Source organism: Sciurus vulgaris (genome assembly GCF_902686455.1).
Source record: "Sciurus vulgaris genome assembly, chromosome: 12".
Lineage (NCBI taxonomy): Eukaryota > Metazoa > Chordata > Mammalia > Rodentia > Sciuridae > Sciurus > Sciurus vulgaris.
This window is the reverse complement of record NC_136473.1, coordinates 98,979,635-99,001,466: the sequence shown is the minus strand read 5'-3', so window position 1 is coordinate 99,001,466 and position 21,832 is coordinate 98,979,635. Positions and strand designations below refer to the sequence as shown.

General features: G+C 45.4%; 1 protein-coding gene across 1 annotated transcript in view; it reads left to right on the top strand.

Moving 5' to 3' along the window:
- LAMC2 (laminin subunit gamma 2) overlaps positions 1-21,832 on the top strand; it is a 56,901-nt gene that overhangs the window by 7,507 nt on the left and 27,562 nt on the right. The window contains exons 2-3 of the mRNA XM_079108007.1: positions 10,909-11,097; positions 19,178-19,313. Coding sequence (XP_078964133.1) covers positions 10,909-11,097; positions 19,178-19,313 — 325 coding nt within the window. The remainder of the gene's footprint in view (positions 1-10,908; positions 11,098-19,177; positions 19,314-21,832) is intronic.

The window sequence follows — 21,832 nt, the reverse complement described above, 5'->3', positions numbered from 1 at the left end:
GCCTGTTTAACCCATTTTCTAACTTCAACCAATGTGGTTTTAATTTGTTGTTTTCAAATGGAATTTTTTCAGAAAATAATTGTTAAGTAAGATTATTTTACAAATGCACTTCAAACATATTTCCGCACTGATCACAAATTACCATCATTCCTGGTTAAGCTGGGTATTATAATAGTGCATGGTAAGCACACACATATGTAGGTGGGTATAGCAAAAGCAAAAAAGTCCTTAGCTAATTTCCTCGTAGGCAAACATATTATTCACAAAAGCAAGGAAAGGTTTAAAGAGAAAAATTGTTCATTAGATAACTTCTTTTTTAAAAAGGAGCTAACAAAACACAAATTTAAATGATTGAAAAATCAAACTTTATGTATACTCTAATTATCTCCAAAGATGTCCCCCTACTAGTCAGAATTTCTTTATCAACTTTTCTTTATTCAGACTCCCCACATGCGATTTCTTTCCTTTTGGTCCTCTTTGCTTCAGGGGTCACCTCTTGCTATAATTTTCCTTCTCCAGCTGCTTCACAAAGGGGCATATGTAGACCCACATGCTTTTTAACAGTCAAACATTCTTTCTATATTGGAATGCTTTTCTTTATAGATAGCTTCAGAAATATAGAAATCTCTATTTCTGTGACCAGAGGGGCGTAGGGTGATATGTGGGAGGCTGAATATTTTCATGTAGATCCTTACCACAAACATTGTAGCTGATGCCAACTGTCTTGTCATGGGGCCTTTAAAGGTACTGGTTGTGTCCCCTGTATCCTAACCCTCTTTTCCTTTTACCTCTAAACTCACTCAGACTGAGTCCTCGGATTCAGCCACCACCCTCATGAGATTCCTTTGCTGCTCAGACAAAAATCGATGCCCCTAATTCCCCTGTTGACAGGGACTTTCTTTCCCTTTCTGCACAGTCCGCCTGGGCGCGGGTGTCCCAGTGCAGTGTTAGGGGAAAGATCTGCAGGTGTGGTCTCCTGGCGCAGCCCTCACCAGGCTGAGTCACCGCACGTGCGAGTTCACAAGTCTAGCTCGTGACATAATGTATTATGAACTCTTGGTTGACAATAGGCGCCTCCTTTTAGTCCCTAGCCATTCAAAAGGAAAATGCGGTGATCTCAGTTTCATGCTCTTGATGACTTAGACTATTCAGAGCTGAAAAGATTCATCCACGTTCCATCACCCAGAACGGCCTGTGTGATCAGAGCCAAGCTGTCATTCCTCTCTTCGCAGCGCACCACACTGTGGCCCCGCTCACACTGGGGGACAGTTACATGTCCCGGGAGGCAAATGGATCAGGCAGAGTAGGTACTGGGGGTTCTGGCTGTGTTGGCTGCCACAATGTGAGAGAGAAGACTGAACTGCGTTAAAGGTCTCCTAGTGAGGGAAAGACCTTCTTCTAACTAGAAAACATGGCGGGGCTTTTTAAAAAGGTAAAACCGGAAGTACATGTTCACCCACTAAACCATAAAGTTCATGACCAAAATAAAGTTTGGTTCAAGTGATGAGAGATTCAGATTTTGTTTTGAAGTATTCACTCAAACTGAGAAACGTACTAAACTTTAGAAAGAAAAATTCCCTGCACAATGTTTTCAAACTAGAAAATGCATATAACATTTCCATTATCACATCTAAGTATAATATTAAAAAATATTTTTTCAATCTTGAGTGGCTCAGATTCAAAGACGGGTTTTGTAAATAAGAGCATAGCTTACTGTGCCTTTGATACCAGAATGATAGACAGCAGGTATATCTTTTTTTTTAAATATATTTTTTTAGTTGTCAGTGGACTTTTGTTTTATTTATTTATATGAAGTGCTGAGACTCAAACCCAGTGCCTCACATATGCTAGGCAAGCGCTCTACCACAGAGTTGCAACCCCAGCCCAGGTGTATCTTTCTTTAAATATAAGTAACATGCAATTCAAATATTCATAAAAATAATTTTAAAAATATGTTAGGATAAACTAGGTATGTGGTGCATGCCTATAATCCCAGAGACGCTGAATGCTGAAGTAAAAGGATCCCAAGTTTGAGGTTAACCTGGGCAATTTAGTGAGACTTTGTCTCAAAACTAAAAAGGTCTGGGAATATAACTCAGTGGCAGAGTGCCCCTGGTTCAATCCCCAGTACCACAAAAACAAAAGCAAAAACAAAAACCAACAACAACACAAAAACATACTATTTTCAACTTAAATTTTACTCACCATGTTTGTTGAGTCTAGCTTCTTATTGAAGGACCTCATTAGAGCTGACTTCATGGAAGTGCTCGTTTCCAGATTGGAGTCGACAAGGGCTGTCGGTTTACAGACCAGTCCTTTGACTCTGGAGCAGGGAGTGGTGTCCCATAGTTCAGTTCGGTTAGTTTTTGTGTAACTTCTTCAAACAAACAAAAGGGGAAGCTAGTTGAGTCTTTAGCTCCAAGTTGCCCCTCCCCACCCTTACGATTTTCCTTTACAAACCAAGAATTTTAAGAAGCAGAGGAAGTAGAGGAATGAGCGAGGGGGGCAAGGACGATGTCCCGAAGTGTTACACGAAATTAGGCTGGAAAAAGTAGGTGGCGTAGAGCCACGTAGGCAATGCTGAGGAGGTCCGTGTTTAACCTGAAGGGAAAGGAAAGGCATCTCAGCCCTGAGCAGAGAGGTTTTGAAAATGTGTATTGAGAGCTTTTCGGCTGCTGAGTAGAGAGAGGCAAGAGAAGGTGCAGGAAATTCAGTTAGGAAGCCCTAGCAGTCAAGAGATGATTGGGGTTTGGCCTAGAATGGCCATAGTGAGGACGGAGGTTAGGGCTTGGCTTTGGAATGTCACGTGTTGAACACTTGGTCCCCAGGGCAGCAATGTCCAGAGGTGGGGATTTGGGAAAGTGATTGGATGATGAGCGCTCTAACCTCCTCAATGGACTAGCCCACTTCAGAGGTTGAAGGACGACTGAGGGGAGGTGGGAACGTAGGCCGGTGGGGTGTAGTTAGAAAGCAGGTCGCTGGAAGGGGTGCCCTCCAGGAGTGTATGTTGTCACTGGCCCTTCTCTCTCTCTCTCTCTCTCTCTCTCTCTCTCTCTTTCAGTCTGCTCCCCATGAGGTGAGCAGCTCTTCTTCCATGCCCTTTGGCCATAATGTTCTGCCTCACCTCAGGCCCAAAGCCATGGAGCCAGCCAGCCATGGACCGAGACTCTGAAACCATCAGCCAAGATAAAGCCTTCCTCCGTTAGGTGGTTTTTCTCGGGTGTTTGTCACAGTGATAAAAAGCTGAACCACACGACAGACTTGGATCTGAGACGTTAGCAGGTTATGTCAGTAAGATTCAGTAGAGCAGGTGAGGAAGATGGGGAACCTGTGAAGGGAGCTTCCAGCTTTCAACCTGAAGGCACGACAGTCATGGATTCGGTTTTAAACCTATTTGTTTCAAGAGTTTGGAGATAATCAGTTGGAGAAGTGGTGGGTGGAAGTATCTTGGCAAGTCCACACCTGTGGGCTATTGAAACCCTTACCTTGGATGGGATGGTCCAGGAGGAGGAGTGAGGAGTCACCACGGCTCGGGTAGTGACTTGAGGAGCACCAGCATTTAGAGCTGGAGGAAGAAAGGAGCCACCAGGTCTTGACTGGAGAGGCCAGAAGCCAGGAGGAAACCCGGAGGGAGGCGTCACAGTATCCAAGGGAAAGACTTGGTGTCTCAGAGAGGGCGCACAGGCACACGCCTTTTCTCTAAATAAGGAAGGGAATTGAATGTCACCTTTAAGTGGTTCATCCTTGCATTCATTTGCAGATTACAGGTCACTTATTACCTAAATGGCACTCCTGTTTTGCTGACTCGATATTCATGCATTAAGCACCTGAAATGGCAGCAGAGCCACAGAACTCTACGTAATCGCAGCCGGCACACACTGTCAGGTTCAAACACGACGCCTGAATTCCTAGCTCCTGACACAGCCCCACAGCAGCCAAGCAAGCTACCTGTCACCGCTGCCTAATGGCTGCCCGCTGATCTCAGGCTCCTTCCAGGTGGGGGCAGAGAGCGCAGAGCCCCAGGCTCAGACCGCAGAAGGGCAGTCCTGGGGCAGAGGCTGTTCATGTGGTGTGAGCAGAAAGTCCTAGACACTCCTTTTAATCGAGAATACCATTTCCTCTCACAGTTCTTTCTGTTCCCATCTCACCATGGATTTTTTTTTTTTTTTCCCCCGAAACATTGCTTTTTTACACGGAATGCTATGTACACAAACAAAAACTCTGTGTATTGCACTGGGGAAATTTGTTGGGAAGTTGTGTTGGGGAAATGTCCAAGTGGCTCTCTGGACATCTGGACAATTTCAATATGTTCAGGTTCTGATTTGGCCTTTCTTAGAGGCAGACTGCCTGCCTTTCTCCCTTCTCCTCTGCTGCCTCCCTTCCTTCTTTCCTCTACCCCTCGTGAATGCCGCATGCATCCCTCCAACAACCACAGTAAACCTCTGCGTTAGCACTATTGGAATACTGAACTGAGAGATGCTAAGAGGAAACAAGAACATAAGTAATTATGATCCAGGAGAGAAAGTGGTGGATACTATGAGAAAGGTGAGGACAGAGTGCCCTGGGCAATCAGAGAAGGGAGGAGCTGTTGGAAGGTCATCCAAAGGAAATGCACAGTCTTTAAAAGAACACTCAGCTGCTGTGTGGAGAAGGGATTTGAGGAGAGTGGAGCAGGGCAAGCCTGAAGGCCCCAGGTGGCCAAGAGCTGGTGCCTCCTGGGATTCCAGCAGGGCTCCATGGGGAGCCCAGCGGACTAGAGAGAGGAAGAGGCCAGAAATAGGTTTGAAGACCTTGGCATGGATCGCATCTTCGGAGTTTTGAAATGACTTTGGATTTTTTATTTCGTTATTATTGTGAAAGTTCTAAAAAGTACACGATTTCACAAATTGTGCGAAGATGGGAATTAGATCACCTTGGTGGAAAAGAGCATGTTTTTAAGTTTAGAACAATAGAAAGAGGATCCGCTGGATACAAATGACTGTATTTATGCCAGCTCATGACAGTTTCTGGTAACTGCTTGCCTTGAAAGGGCGATATTTCTGATGGGAAATTTTAAAATGAGTTCTCCACGAGCTCTAACTGGTGGGCGATCCCTCCAAGGCCTCGCCCCACGTCCAGCCCTAGGAAACATTTTCTGTTTCCTTTCATTCTCCCAAGTCTACAGCTTGGAAACAGCCTTTGCCCCTCTGCTTCCTGTCCCAACCTGCTGGAGTCGTGTGTTCAGTGAGGGTGGGAGGCCAGCGATTCTGCTCGCCTGGCTCCTCTGTTTACAGAGGCATCCGAACTCCTTTGATCTGAGTCTCCCGGGGAGTGTGGGTGGCAGTGGGCGGATCAGCCTGTGTCTGGCTGCCTGGCAGTCTTTCCTAAGAAGCACCTTGAGGGTCAGCAACCGTGTGCTATTATAGTCATTATTATAATAAATACTTAAGTGCCGAAGAAGCCGCAGAGCAGCACACTGTGCAGCCAGACACAATTACCACCCACGCTTCACTAGACTTACAGAATATGCAAAAATCTGCATAAAATGACTGCATTTCAGCAGTGCTGACGTGGGGCTTGAGGTGAACCTGATGAATTGCATTCCTTTAGCTGTGGGACGAACCTGGCTGACAGTTAAGGATTGGGGGAGTTGGAGTGAGGGACAGAGAGAGGATAGGATGAGAGGTTTGGGAAGAGTGTGGTATAAAGGAATTGTCAAAAAGAGAACTAGCACCATGATCCTGAGTTCAGTGAAAGGACAAGGGAAGCTGGCCTGTTTTGATTCCTTGACCCAATGAAGGTGTGGGCCTGTTCAGGGTTCGAGTTGGATTTATTTTTGTATCTTCTGATGCGGTGATATCTTAATGCCAGGTCCTGGATCCAGGCCCCCTCATGGGGAAATAGAAAAATATGGATAATGCAATCAGTGTTTGACAACGCCAAATAAATATATATATGTATTTAATAACTTCTTTGGCAAAATTAAACATCAGAAACCCTCTTTTCTGAACTCCTCTGGCTCATGAAATCTGAGGGTCCAAGCATACTGTATAGCTTCTCCGTTAGATGAGAACTGATGTTTATGAAGTGAATGATTTAAGTGTACATCTTGTTTTCTAAGGACAGATGAAGGAATGGAATAAAAATCAAAGAATCAATGGAACAAAAATCTATCCATAAAGTACTTGAAAAGAATTTACCAGAGGGGAATTAAAAAAAAAAATCTGCAACAAAGTGATAAATAGTTTATGGTCTTAAGTTCAGAACAGTTATTAGAAAATCAGTGTGCTCAATAAATAAGTGGACAAAGCTCATAAGCCAGACAAGTAGCAGTATAGAAATAATGTAGTAATTCAGCTTATAGCACTTTCAGCTCTCCAGCTTACCTACCCACCTTCGCTAAATGCTGTTTTATGCATTTCTCCTTGACATTCTAATATCCTCTCTCTATATTCCTTATTCATCCATTCCCCAAATAACATGTCAACTTCACCAGGGCTGAGACACCTACTGGTTTTGTTTGCTGCTGTATCCCAGTGCCTAGAACAGGGTTGGCACATAGTAGCTGCTCAACAAATAACAATCAAGCTTCTATTATAAATGAAAGCTCTGTTGGTTAATGGCTCACAGCTGACCTGGGGGATATCCAAGATGTCCTTGTATTCTATTACTTGCTTTTGTGTCAAGAGTCCCTGAAGAAAACTGGACAAGATATTTATGAAATTTACAGCTGGCCCAAAGTTTGGAAGCAAGAAGTTCACAAAATAAAAATGAAAAAAAAAAATTCTAGATGTAAAATTAAGTCTAAACATAAAGAAAGCAAAGATAATAAAAGCATTGGGAGGATTTCCTCTTGTTTTAGAATCTGTCATGGGCTTGCATTTAGGTTTATGCATCTAGACAAATTACAAATTACTTTAAAAAGGTTGTTTTCTGAGCTGGGACCCCGTGAAGAAGGGCCCTTGAGGAAGGGAGATACTGCTAAAAATTTGTATTTGCATTTTAAAGGCTTGTCCAGATAGGTGAAGACACAAAGTTCTTCAAACAGTAGAAACACATCTATAAGTTTCCTAGAGTTCAAAAGAATGTTCATTAACAACACAAAACAAAACAAAACAAAAAACTAAATAGCTACTATGAAACCGGTTCTGTGTGGTATCCAGGGCTTTATTTTCTGGAATTTTCTGCCTGTTAGAAGTGCAGAGTCAAGTGCAAAGATTTGCCCTTGGACACACCTTTGTTTCAAGAAGCAAATGGAAAAGGAAATTTTGGCCAACATTTAAATATCAGTAGATTCTCACACACAAAGCCAGAGTTCCCACATCTTTAAAATAGGTAAATGGAGACCCTGACTGCAGTGGAAGCCTTACCATGTGGCTTCCTCTCCCAGAATCCTTTGGGCACCATCTCTCTCCCCTGCTCCCTGTGGCCCCACACCTAGCCAGGCAATGTCCTGGGCCACAGGGAGCTCATGGTAGCAGTTGGGCAGGAATTGGTCCCAGGATAAGACCACACACAAACTGTATTATGTTCGTTTTTATTAAGCACATTTCATTGTGCAGGGATATTCTAGAATATAAAAGTTTGGTTTTCAAAGTAATGAGAATTAATAGTAGTTGGATTAGGGAAATTAGGCTAAACCTGGGAGATGATTTGAGAGAGAACATGTTTCAAATAGCCATCAACGATGAAAAAAATAATTCTGTGCAAAAGGAGCCGGGATGAACTAACTCTGCCCTGGCTCTCTGGAGGATGAACGTGGAAGACTCGATACTGAGTTAAATGCAGCTTGGTAACTACGCATCTGAGCCCAGTGCAGCTTGGGAACCTCAAAGTCTTGCAGGCGAGGTGAGAGGGTATCTTCTTGGAATCCTCACATCCTGCAGACTCCCAAGGCCAATACAGTCCTGGACATGAGACCCCTACGTCCCCTCATCCAGTGGCATAGCCCTTGGCTTAAGGAAACCCATTTGGGGAGAAGGGTAATTTGGCAATATGTTTGTAACCTATTGGGCAAGTTCTGGAGTGGTGATGCTGGCTGGGGACCTCCTTTGGTGGAACATAATGTGCCCTCCTTGGAGGCTGAGAATCTAAAAGAAAATACCCATTTTTTTTTTTTTTTTTTTTTTCAAAGTAGAGCTTTAGAGGAGAAAGAACGGAAGAGGAAGAAAGTGGTATGAAAAGGTTACAAATTTGTCTATTTTAAAAATATTGCCCTGAATAAATGTATCATGAGCTATCTTTAGAAGTTAAATATTATTAGCAAAAAGCAAGTTCTGAGTTAGAAAGGCTCAATGAAAAGTTTGTAGTTAGTAGCAAGGTAGGTAGGTGGTGCATGCTTGTAATCTCAGCTACTTGGGAGGCTGAGGCAGGAGGATGGCAAGTTTGAGGCCAACCTCAGCAATTTAGCAAGACCCTGTCTCAAAATAAAATAAAAAGGATGGGGGTGTAGCTCAGTGGTACAGCACTTGCCTAGCAGGCACCATGTTTGATGTGCTAGGCTTGATCCCCAGTACCACCCCGACTGCACACACAAAGTTGTAGGTGTTTTGAGATTGCTCCCAACAGGCATGCTGAACAGGGAGGGCATGGGCTCACTGGACGATTGAGCTGAAGAACTTTTCAAGGACCGTTGACTGGTGCATTTAGCCCTTGTAATGGGAACAACCGTTTCCTTGGTAGAAATTTTACAGCACATGACAGCTGCATGGTGCATCTGTTGGAGTCCCAAAAAAATCAGTTTCACAGCATTTGTTGGGAAAGATTCAGCTTGGCACCAGTTCCATGAAAAAGCCCTGGGAGTTTAAATTGAGTGCAAGTTTAATAGGCTGTAAGTTTAATGAAATGTTAGTCTCCATCCCTGGAATGAAAATATCTAGTCCTGTTACAAGCTGAGCTGTTCAAACCACGCTAAAGTACTCCAGTCAATTCTCATCATGTTAATAAGCGTATTGAAGATTAGGGTTTGTTGCTGAGAGTTAAGAAGATCCTAGAAATCATGACACAGGCAATGTTTGAGAGACCTGGAGGTGACAGGTCTCCAGCTTAACCTGAAGAGGAGAAAACTAAGGAGGTTTCACGTCGTCTTCAGGTACTGGAAGGCTTGACTGACACAGGAGCTTGTCAAACAGTGTCTGACCTTCGTATCTATTGAGTAAATAAATGAATGAAAAGAAAGTAGGTGCGTGCAAGCGTGTGTGTGTGTGTGTGTGTGTGTGTTGTTTTCTAGGTGGTGAAAATCCCAGGGAAAGAGGTAGATGTGAGACCCTATAAAAGTGACTTGTAACACCAGTGCTGTGGAGGGAGGGGCAGGCCGTTTTACCAGTTGAGGACAGGGGAGGCTGCAGCAGCCTCTGTTTGAGATTTATAGGAATGCCTACGTGCAGCGCTAAACCGGGTTCTTGAGAAGTAAGATAAAATGGAGAGGAGAGGGCTTCGGAGTCAGACCTGGGAGCAAATTATATCTTTGCGTTTAGCTGGGTACCCTTAGGCAAGACAACTACCTTCTGTAAGTATCGGTTTTCCCGTTTGTTAAGTGAGGATAACATGTTAAATGTTATGGTGAGAATTACTGAGCTGACGAACATGAAGCCCTAGAAACACGGTGGGCTCCGGGCAGATGTTATTGACTTCCCCTGGATGAGATGGCCTTCAAAGAAGCAGAAGAAAGTTCTAGAAACTACTGAGAGGCAGCACTTAGGAAGTCCCTTAGACTCATTTCATCATCTTTGTTGGTCCTGATCCTGACACAGGCTCTGCAGGGGACAGCTGCTTAGCACATGTGGGCACAGTTGTTGACTTTATGGTCAGCACTCTGGTTAAGTCATAGCCCTGGGCACTCTAACAGGCTCCGGTTGAGGCCGCACGGCCCGTGGGTGCGTGGAGGAAGGAAGTAGGTTTGGCTCCGGTCCCAGCCCCCCGCTGGGTCATATTCCTCACCCTCTCTGAGCTGCCTTTTTCTCCTCAGAGCAATGTACGGGAGGCATGATTCGCACAGGCAAAGGCACTGAGGGTTCTTTTCTCGGGATCCTCTCAACGACCGGGAGGCAGGTTTCTACTCTACATTTGTAGAAGGAACTAGGTTCCGAAAGCCGCAGCGGTTGTTCCCCAGGGAAGAGCAGCGCTGGTCTCGACCCACTCCCTTCACCTCAGGGCCCAGCGTCTTTCTCTTCTAAATCATGACTGAAACATCTTGAGTGTCCGCTGTGTATCAGGTGCTGGGCCACGTCTTCCATGTGTCACCTCATTGACTGTTTAGGTCCCACCGAAGATGTTAGTTGTTCGTGAGTCCCTCAGGAACATTTTCAGGATGACTTTTCCTAGAGGCATGGGGAGCTCTTTCTTCATCAGACTGTGGTTCTCTGTGATGCTTGGCTCGGGAGAGACGTTCAGGGCATGAGTGAGGACAGGAGGAGATACCTGTCCAGACGGTCCTGTGGACTCCCCAGGCTTGACCCTCAGTGGAGGGGCAGGTGCTGTGTATCCTGAATACAGAACATCATCAGCTGTTAGACAGTTGGGCCCAAGTCTTCAGCTGTCAGTCCTCGGGTCGCCTCTAGCCCTTCGACTTGCTGTCTGGAATTACAGAGTGTTTTAAAGTGAATTCCTTGCAGATACTTATATCATGAATTTTTGCATAAGAACATATCATTTAAGACGTTTGGTTCCTCTAAGGAATAGGACCCTGGTGACTCTTGAGTTCACCTTCTCCCAGACAGCAACCCACCAGCACTGTGTCAGAGCTGCTTCCTCTGGGAGGAGCTAGAGTCCTCGCGGTCCCCAGATGACCCATTTCACTCCCTGTCCTTCCTGCATTGAGCAGTTTACGCCAGCTGGTAGTACCCATCGTCATTTCTACATGACGACTAAAAGCACCCGGGAGAATGTTCCTGACGGTCTTCCTGATGACGCCTTCCCCCTCTTCCCTAGTCTGCGATTGCAATGGGAAGTCCCGGCAGTGCATCTTCGAGCAGGAGCTTCAGCGACAGACGGGCAATGGATTCCGCTGCCTCAACTGCAATGACAACACCGATGGCGTTCACTGTGAGCGGTGCAAGGAAGGGTTCTACCGCCTCCGAGACAGAGATCGCTGCCTGCCCTGCAACTGCAACCCCAAAGGTAGGCGAGAGAGCGAGGGGGCCGGAGCGGGAAGGAGGAAGGAGCGGCTGAGGAAGAGCCGGGAGGGAAGGAGGAAGAGGAAGGGGAGGGGGGAGGCGAGCAGGCCACGCGGGAGACGTGCAGCTTCCAGAACAGATGGGAGTCCTCCAGACACTGGGGTTTGGAGCCATTTCACCTGAAAGGAAAGGTGCTTCTTTTAAGCTGGGGTTGGTGGAAACAGCTGGGGTCTTTGGACCATGTCGACTTGAATTCTAGTGCTGAGGGTCACATGATAACTTCTTCAGGCGGATGACAGTCTTTGAAGCTGTTGGGGACAAGGGACACTTGCTGACTTGAAGCCATGCTCCCTCCTATCCATAACCATCACTTTGCCCAAATTCTTGGAAAATAGGGTCTCGAAAGATCGGTGTCTGCTGCCTGACTGCGTGCTAGCAATAGGAGGTGGTAATCACAAGAGAGAGGGACGAGCCAGTAGGAAGATCAGAGTCTTTCATGGGGTATTTATAAGAGAAAATAAAATAACAGCAAGCTCCTAGCAGGGAGGTGGGCTGATAGGAGAGCTGGTTGCTTTTCTTTTAAGTGACCCACCCAGTACTCTGGTCACAGAACTCTAGGTGTGTTTATTGTGAGCAGACAGTAAAAATAAGTTAGTCAATATAAACAAGGAGAGGCAGGTAGTTCTGTGAATAAGTCGAGGTGTTGTTGATGTTGCTGTTGCCTTATTGGTCTATCATCTTTCTTGGCCTTGTTTATTCTCTTTGCTAGAAAATGTTTAAAAGCATGATAAATACTTATCCACTTAAAGGGATAGCTGTACTGCCTGGCAGTGACTCAGTGTAGCTCCCAGGAACCAATTCATAGCAGCAGCTGAAAGAATCTAAAAGTGGGCAGATTTTGGCGAAGTCAAATGAGTTGCTGGTTGAATGTGTCATGTAGAAAATTGGGGTGACCTGTGATGATATACACCATGCCCCAGCAGTCAGTTCCAAGTTCACCCAGATTGCTATTACCATGTGATTTGGGTCAGATTTGCTTAGCTTTGTGGTGTAAAATCAGCAGCCAGAATCTTTTGGATTTAGCAGTTCTCCCTGTGAATCAAAGGACTTCCTGAAGGAAAAGTACTCCACTTTCCGCAATCCCACAGTGCTGGGGGACTCGAACCCAGGACTCGAGCATGCAAGGCAGGCACTCTACGAGATAGGCTATATGGCCTGCACTAGTACTCCGCTTTAATGAGCATTTAACCTCTGTGAAGAGCCCATAAACACTCAGAATTTGCAGCTTCTCTGGGAGTCACTGGAGTGGGTTCGTCCCAGCAGAGTGGTCGGCCAGAGTGTGATTAGAGACTCAGCCGGCTCCTCTGGAAAGCCTGAGGCAAGTTTGTAATTCCAGAGAAGACCGGAGCCTTGGCGAAGAGAGAGGGTAAGGAAGGGTTCATCATCTCCTCCTTCTTAGGGTGGAGTCCTCTGCTTACCCAGTAGCAGGGGGCCTGCTCTATCCTTTGCCACAGAGCATAGGCACCCAGGCCCTGTGTGAACCGCCTGGCAGCAAGTGGTGGAGTCAGCTATGACTTCCCAGCCATGACAGCTGGTGTGTGTGTGTGCCAGCGTGGCCAGGCCCTTTACTAGTGTGTTTCTTCCAGTATTTTAATCATTAAAAATGACATTCCAAAGGGGGTGGTGCTATTTTTTCCATCTTACCAATGAGGAAAGGCTTGGAGAGGGAGAGGAAGAAGCCTGAACAGCAAAGGGGCAGAGCGATGGTTCATGCCCTGGTGTGCTGACACCAGAGATCGTAGAGTACAGGATACTGGCGGATTTTGGAGCCAGGCAGCCTGGATCCCATTCAAATCTTGGCACTACTGCTACCTCTGGGTCATCTGGGGCACATTTAATAACCTGTCCCTGCTCCACTGTCCTCATCTGAGAAAGGTGAGACATCAGTGTCTGGCAGAAGAAAATATGCCTGGTTAGCACCTGGTGGACAATGAGTAAATTGGAGTTGATTGTAATTGGTGTAATTAAGATGGAGGTCAAGGTACCAATCTCCTGGAACACTGGCATTTTTAAAAATTACATTCCAGCATGAAGGAAGGCTTGTAAAAGTCCTATATTTGGTCTGAAACTATCAGTTAACCTTATTATTAACATCTTCCAGTTGGCAGTGAATATTTTTAAAATATTTTTCGACAGTGGGGAAACTGACCTAGAAAGCGAACCAGTGGCCTGAAGTCTCCTAGCAAGTGACTCCAGAACTAAAGTTGAACCCAGGTCCTTTTCCTGGAAACATTCCCTATTGTGAAAGAAAAATATTAGAAAAAGCTGAAGGGATTAAAAGGCAATGTCCAGGGAAAACTTCACGGAAGTTATTTTCTAAGATCTGACTAATATTTTACACTGTTCCAAAATGTTTTCACATAATGTATCTTTTGTTGGTTCTTATAACAGCCTGACAGCCCATATGTGTTAACACGTCCTGCATCCCCCGTTATAAAGACGAAGAGACTAAAGCTTCAGGGTCTAACCTTCCCAGGTTGAGTGACAGGTTAGTGGTAGAGACTGCTCCTACCACATGCTACTCCTGCTCCCCATCAGCTGTGCCCATCAGTAAACCAGAGGCACAAATATAATGTCTTGTGTGATTGCTCAGTCTCACAATCAGCTGGAGATAATTTCCCCTTTGAAGTCACAGCTGACAAGCGAATTTGTTGTACATTCAGTTTCAAATGCAAAAGCAGCCCCTCATTCCGTGTATGGCAAACGAAACCAACAGCATGACTAATCTCCAAGGTGGTCACAGATTTTGGATTTCACATCAATTTCTCTTATGCTCTACAGCGAGACTCTTTTTCAGGTAGTGGCATTATGGGCTGAGCAACAGGAGCGAGTGTCTTTAACTCATAACCACATATTGAAGCCCTGATAAGGTTTTGTAGATGCTATGAAATTTTACAGGTGTGTGTGTATAATTTCACCTCCCATGACACCTAAATTCTTGAGGTCTGTGTGGACATCACTGATATTGGACTTATTCTCTTAGTTTTATTATCACTTATATATCTATGACTCTGATAGTGGAATTATTCATATTATAGTATTTGAATTATTATTCATAGAACATGTTTTAAATGTAAGTATATATATATGTATATGCATTTTAAAGGTTTCTTAAAGGGAAATAAACTCTTGGGCTAAATTTTAAATATCAATCATTTTTAACACCTTTCTGAGTCCTCGAATTCACATGGACTCTATCTACATAAGCCCTGAAAGTGTGTATTGGTTCAATTATTGTTTATTGAAACAAGAAGATCTTAATTTGTTCTTTATGCCAATTGTTTATGTTCCCTAAGACTAGTTTATAATGTAGGAATCTGGGCAGTTGTTTTTATTCTCACGAGATACTTTGAAAACCCAGTACAATTATTATTATTCTGAAAATTTTGTATCATGAAATGTCATGTTTGCAGAGCCTTCGAAAGTCAACATGTCAATTTTTTCCCCCCTGCGGTGCTAGGGATCAAACCTAGGGCCTTGTGCTTGCAAGGCCCTACCAACTGAGCTATCTCCCTAGCCCCCAAACATGTCAATTTTGAAGACTTGAAGGAGGCCTCTGGGGTGAACCGTATAATGTAGGTAATAGGCTCATCTATTAGTTCATGATAAACTATATTTTTTTGAGCCCTTACTATGTGTGAGACTCTGAATTAGGCACCTTGTATATATTTGTTCATAGTCTTCCAACAACCCTAGAAAGTGTTATGTTGTCATCATCATTTAAAAGAAGTAAGGAAGTAGCTTGCCCAAGGACACACAGCTAGCGAGAGCCAGAGCTGGCGTGTGACTTGAGATCTGCTGGTCTTCAAAGCCCAGGCTCTTTTCCGGTTCCCCAGCTTCCTCTAGAGCAGTGTTCTCTAGACAGTGTCCCACAGAACACTGTGACCCTTAAGATAATAATAGGTATTGCCTTAGGGTGTCAAATAATGTTGAGAAACCCTGGCATTAAAAAGTTCAGTCAGGGCCAGGGTGCTGCTCAGGGGTAAAGTGTGTTCCTGCATGCTCAAGGCCCTGGGTTCCAAACCCAGCACTGGAAGGAAAAAAAAGTTGAGAAGTTTTTGCCTCCTGAATGTATTAGTATGTCATCAATCTCTGAAAGATTTAGGGTTATACCATTTCTTGACCACAGAATACTTATTTTCCTGGGATGACAGTTAATACTTCTCAGAAGAACGCTTTGTAGAATACCATCTGGGGCTAGTTGGGCCAAACCCAAAGCCAGGTATGGTATTTTCCACCTTATAAGGTTCTTCTTATTATTCTTACAGTAGTTCACTTCTAAAGATCTACTGCAGAGAGAATATTCTGAAGTTGAAAGCGTAATTATCATTCATGTGAATAGAAAAAAATGTGTTTCTGGGTTGCCAAATCAACATCCATTTATGTTAAAACAACCAAATCTCATTACAGAGAGACTTCTTTTATCTAATGACAGCATAACTTTAAGAGGGATTTTCCTTCTTAGTTCCATTTGCTGGCCACTCAGAGAGCCGTGTGAGTGGTGGTCTCCCCACTCCAAACCCAGCAGCCTCCCTGTGATCACATCCTGGGGCCTTTAGCTCTGAAACTCCTCTCCTGACTTAGACCGCCTCTGCCTCGGTTCCTCTGCTTGGATTGACTCGGTCTTGAGACTCCCTCCTCTCTGAACATCCTCTCCCTTAATCAGTGGGGTGCCATTTCTGTCCACAGTTTCCCCCTCCTCTCTCTGAGCACCCCCAGAGCGACCTCCTGCTTCCTGAGGCCCTAGTCAGCCTGTGTGCCGAGGGCTCCTACATCTTCATCCCCAGAGGGGCGTTTCTGCCTGGTGTGCCCCTGGGAAGGCCAGCTCATGTGTCTGAAGCTAAGCTCATTGCCTTCACTTGACAATTCATGCCAGGGCCCCGCTCTTCCTTTGGCCTTCTTGGCTTAGCAAATAGCATCTCAGTCCAGCTTGTTGTACACTGTGGACCTGGGGATCATCCAGATGGTCTCTTCTTCCTCGGTATCCGTAACCCCAAAGCTGCCCACACCTGTTCATTCTGCATCCTCAAAGGCTCTCACTGTGTCTCCCTCCTCTATCCCCTGAGGCTCCCCAACCCCGGGCCATCATGGTGTGGGCAGATGCATGCCAGTCTTGCCCTCTCAAACCATCTGAAGATTGCTCCAGAGTATCTAAACTGCGAGATGCTCTTGTCACTGGCTGCCTGCACCTCTGAGAGCTCCTTAGTCTCCAAAAGTTAACCTGTCATCCCGCTGCATTCTACTAGGTAGCATGAGCGAACATAGAGAGGGTGCTCAATACCTCACGTGTGGTTAGTGTTCCAAAAACGTTGTTTATACTCTTATTACAGAGCTCTCCTTCAAGCCTGGCAGAGGTGACATGAACTGTTCACCGACTATTACTGTGAAGGTGACTAATTTATTTCATGTTCCACATGTCTCATAAAAGCCTTTGTATAGGCATAAAGCCAATGCATTTATTGATTTGAATTCAATCTACTAGTGGAATGGAGGAACTTTAGATTATGTAGAAGGAAATGAGAGGGAGGAGGGGTATGAAAAATGGCGGAATGAGACAGATATCCTTACCCTATGTACATGCATGATTATACGAATGGTATGGCTCTATACCATGCACAACCATAGAAATGAAATGATGTACCCCATTTATGTACAATGAATCAAAATGCAAAAATTTTTAAAAATTTAAAAAAATTTTTAAAATCTGTAAAAATTTTAAAAAATTACAAAAAATAAAAAAAATTTAAAAATAAATACTACAAGAATTTTGATGTCTACAAAAAAAAATTCACAGAAAGATAAGTAACAAACTCACTAACAAACATATAGCTCCTGGCTGATATTCTCTGGGCTGTGTGGATTATACTCTTATTACAGAGCTACCCTAATGATCACAGGTACTTGAAATAAATGGATTATTTTACAGTTCTGCCAGCTGCAGGAAAATTATAAAACTAGCTAGCCTTCCCCTGGTCTTTTAGCTCTCTGTCACAAAAGCCCATCACAAAAGCCCCTCCCTCTTCCTTGGCATACACACATTCATTCTGCAGTTTTCGGGGTGCCTGCTCTGTGTCAGCCACTGTGCTGCAACCTAAGCAGGAATTGTGATAAGTAAAGCCAGGCTGAGGACCACAGCAGAGGTGGGACAGATGGTTTAGATGCAGGAGTCAGAGAAGATTTCTCCAGAGAAGTAACGTTCGGTCTCACCCGAGTGTTGCAATGGGCCAGCCAGGAGAAGCTTGGGAAGAAGCGTTCCAGAGGAGCAGCAAGCACAAACAGGCTGAGAGCAGCAGTTCAGCACCTTCCAGGAACAAGAAAGGGAGCTGGGTGGCTGGAGCTGAGTGAGCAAGAGTCGGAGATGAGGGAGGAGAGGCAGGACCTGCAGGCCAGGATGTGGAGTCCGCATTTGATTCTGCTGCTATTGGGGTGACAACCAGAGGACTTCAGCAAAGTATCATCCCGATTACCCTGTTAAGAGCACGCTGGCTTCGGTTTGGAGACTGGAGAGTGGAGAGGCGAGGATGGAGGCAGAACCCAAGTGAGAGAGATGGAGGTTTGGACTGGGCGGGCACAAAGGCAGGGGTGGGAAGCGGTGACATTCCACAGTGGCTTCTTTTTTTCTTTCACTGCGAGAGCTTCTCATTTTTCAATGCTCAATTTGAGAGGATGCACTTGCAACTAAGAGCAAGTCCCTGAAAAACTGAGTGGTAAGAGCCACCCTCTAAGGCACTAACCAGGCCAGTGCACAAGGTGACGTTCCATGAGATGCATTCAGCAAGGGGCAAGGGCGAGGTGCTCCTCTCCAGGCAGGTGGAGATATTTTGGGTGAAGGGACCTGTTTGTGCTCTTAAAAAGCATACCAGCCAACAAATACATGAAAGAATGTTGAACATCTTTCACAAACAGGGAAATGAAAATCTAAACTACACTGAGATTTTATTTCACTCCAGTTAGAATGACAACCACTAAGAACACAAAATATAATAAATGTTGATGAGGATGCAGGGAAAAAAGGACACTTATACACTGCTGGTAGGATTGTAAATTAGTATAACCTCTAAGGAGATTAGTAGGGGTTCCTCAAAAGACCAGGAATGGACTCCTTCGTGTTTTTCCTAAAGAAATAAAATTTGCATATTATGTGTATAGCAGCACAATTCACAATAGCCAAGTTATGGAACCAGCCCAGGTGCCCATCAACAGATGAATAGGTAAATACAATGTGGTATAGCTACATGATATAGTTTTACTGAGCCCTCAAGAAAACAAAATTATATCATTTGCAGGAAAATGGATGGAACTGGAGAACATCATGCTAAGTGAGATAAGCCAGACTCTGAGAGTCGAGTATCGTGTTTCTCTCAGATGCAGAAGCTAGAGAGAAAAAAAAGAATAAAGGGACCCTGTGAAAATAAAAGCGAGATCAGTGGCCTAGAGAGAGGGAATGTGGAAGGGAAGGAGAGGGAGTTACAGGGGAGTGATGCAGACCAATCGATCTGCGCCACGTGCAGGTACAAATACATCACAGTGAATCCCACTATCATGTGTAAACATAATGCGCTAATAAAAACTTTTAAAAGGACGTGCCACACGGCACTGACCCCAACGGGTGGCTTGTGTCTGCTAGAGCTAAGGGAGATTGTCCCTCACTTTCTGAGATGAGCTCACTCTTGAGAGGCAGACGTGCTCAGTCATGGATTTTCTTTCTTGAGATCTCAAAGTCTTGATGGACTGCCTTGGAAAAGCGGTGGGCTAATGCTCCCTAATGTCACATCAGTGCGGATGTGTGACTAAAATCGACTTGATGAGTGATTTCCTTTCTGTTCTTAAAGATGACATCCTCAGCCGTCAATACCATCTCTCTTGGGTGGAAGAATGCTCAGCTGACATGAAATGCTTCTTCAAGGCAGCGGGGGCTGTTTATGACTTGGTGTATTGAGCTTCTGTAGGGTGATGGCTGCTTCCTAATGCCTTATATGTTACATATTTTCATTTTCCCTTGTCCCCCACCTTGTGTGTTGCAGGTTCTCTTAGTGCCCGGTGTGACAGTTCAGGACGGTGCAGCTGTAAGCCAGGTGTGACAGGAGACAGATGTGACCGGTGTCTGCCAGGCTTCCACACACTCACTGATGCTGGGTGCACCCAAGACCAGAGGCAACGGTGAGCATCCCTGCCCCACACTGGCTGTCATTATGGGCATAATGATAAATGGGTCACATTGGCGATGACTTTCATTTACCGAGCGTCTATAGTGTGCTAAACACTGTTTTGAGTGCTTCATGCGGGTTAGCTAATGCATTCCTCACACCAACCCTCAGGATTGGGATTGTTATTTATACTCATTGTAAAGATCAGAAATTTAAACCATGAGAAGCTACACTGCCCCCTGTGCCTGGGGAGGGTGAGCCTGCTATTCAAGCTCAAACTCTTGGCTCCTGAACCCGATTTCTTCACCCCAACCCTTGCCTCCTGTAAAGAACGAGGATGGAGGGACAGAGTCCATCACGTTCTAACCTGGGACCCATTCTGCTGTCAAGGAACTTGCTGTAGAAAAACTTCTAAATAATCTTGGTCCCATTTAGTTTGTAACATTCTCTGTCTCTCAAGTTCATTTTTGGAAGAAGATAGAGAATAATATGTCATAAATCACAGCCAGTCTGCAGAGATGCTGAGCTAGGGGAGGGGAGTTTGGCAGTAAAGCATTAGCTAGAAGGCTACCCACAGAGGAATCGTGAAGACTGAGGGGAAACCTGAATAAACCCACTTTGCTGATTAAAGCCCCTAAAGTTAAACTTCCTCACCTCCAATCTCCTGTCCCACTCTTCAACCCATATATATCCTTGAACTCTAACCTCAGGGAGGTGGGTTTGAGACTTGTCCCTGCTCCCCATTGCCAGACATGGCCACATTGTGCAAAAACTTTCTCTTTGGCAAAACGCATTGTTCAGTGATTGGCATACTGCATGGTGGGCAAAAAGGGCTTGATTTGGTAACAATTTGGCAAGCCAGCCAGGAGAAAAGTCCAGATGGGCTTTTGGCCAGTGGCTTGCGGACCCTTGCTGGTACTGAAAGCCTATGAATGAGTCCGAGGAATTGCCTGAACCATTGGTCCCAGGGACCATTCTCAGGACTTTCCCTGGCTTGGTGCTGCTGATCTTTGACCTCGAGCACATAATTTTACTTTTACAATAGAGAAATCATTTCTGGATCTGGACGATGTCTTTTTTGGTGAGTAACTTGGATACTACAGTTTTGCCTTCCTCCTCTGGTTTTGCCTTCATTTTGAGGGTCTTATTGGGGGGTGCTTGGTATTAGGGAGGGATTAGGAGAACTTCACCCTGCGAGTTCTCTTGGTTTTGTCTGGATTCTGAGATCTGCCTCTGGCTGCCGCGATGGCTGTGTCTAAGCTCTGAAGCAGTGGGACTTGTTCACTGGGTGGCATTCTCGAAAACTAGGCAGCTTCAAGCTATGAGTTCACGGAAAGGAAAAAGATGTCATTCTCCTGTGGTAGCACACAGGCCACTGTATGCTTTGACTCTGAGGACAAAGGGCTGAAGATGGTCCTGATTTGGGAACATTGCTTTCCTGTTGCCCAGATGGCACTGCCTTCTGTCTCTGCTGCGCTGTCCTAGTTATCGTTGTCTCACACTCCCTCACCTCTGGGCTTCTGCACAGATTGTTCTCTTCCGGCCCTTCCTGACCTCCTGGATCATCGTCTGAGGCTCTGCCCCAGGCCCCGCCCTCTCAGCAGCCCTTTTAAAACATGAAGTAGATCTGATCACTCTGCTCCAAGCACTCCCTGAACTCCCGCCCAGGAGGAGCCAGGAACTTCTGAAGGCCTGAAGGGCCTGCAGGATCTTCCTACCCTCTGCACCTGCAGCCCAGGCTGCACGCTCCAGCCACAGCACCCTGCCTTCTCTTCCCCAAAGGAGCCAGAAGCATGTGGCCCCGCACCCCTGAAGCGCCCTTCCTTCTGCAAAGACGCCACGCTTTGTGGGGCTCCTCCCCCGTGCGTCCTCATCCCACTATGTTCTGACTCTCGTTTTACTTCAGATCTCTCATCTTCTGTCTGCATTTGCTTATCTGTTCCTCCCACTAAAATGCGAGTCCTGCTATGGCTTTGTCTTCTTCGGCGCTGGGTCCCCAGTGCCTCGAGTGGGAAGAGGCACTGGAGGTGTCCCAGGGCGGCTGCAGCGGCCACTGTGCTCTCTCACCGTTGCTGTCCGCGGATCTACTCTGACTTGAGACTGTGTGAGGATGGGGCTGTTTCTCATTTCTCTTAGAATCCTTGGCTCTTAGTGCACAGAGACGCTTTTTTTCGAACGGTCCAGGTCAGCAGGAAGACAGGAGGAGCCCGTGGGGACTGAGGGACAAAGTTGGGAAAGGAATTCTGACCCTGAGCCTAACTGAACCTAGGGTGGGATTGGAGGGGGAATGTGAGGGAGAGGGAGGCGCCAAGGAAGCTCCAGCCTTGTGCAGGATTTGGGTGAAGCCATCAATAGGCAAAAGACAATGACCTTAGTTTGAGACCCATAGAATTGAACCCAGAGGTTTAATATACATTTTCATTTTCTTTGGATATATACTTAGGAGTGGAACTGCTGGATTTTAGTTAAATTTGGTTTTGTATTAGTAGCAGGACTCTTAATGAAATTCTCAGTGCTTTGATTTGATTCTGG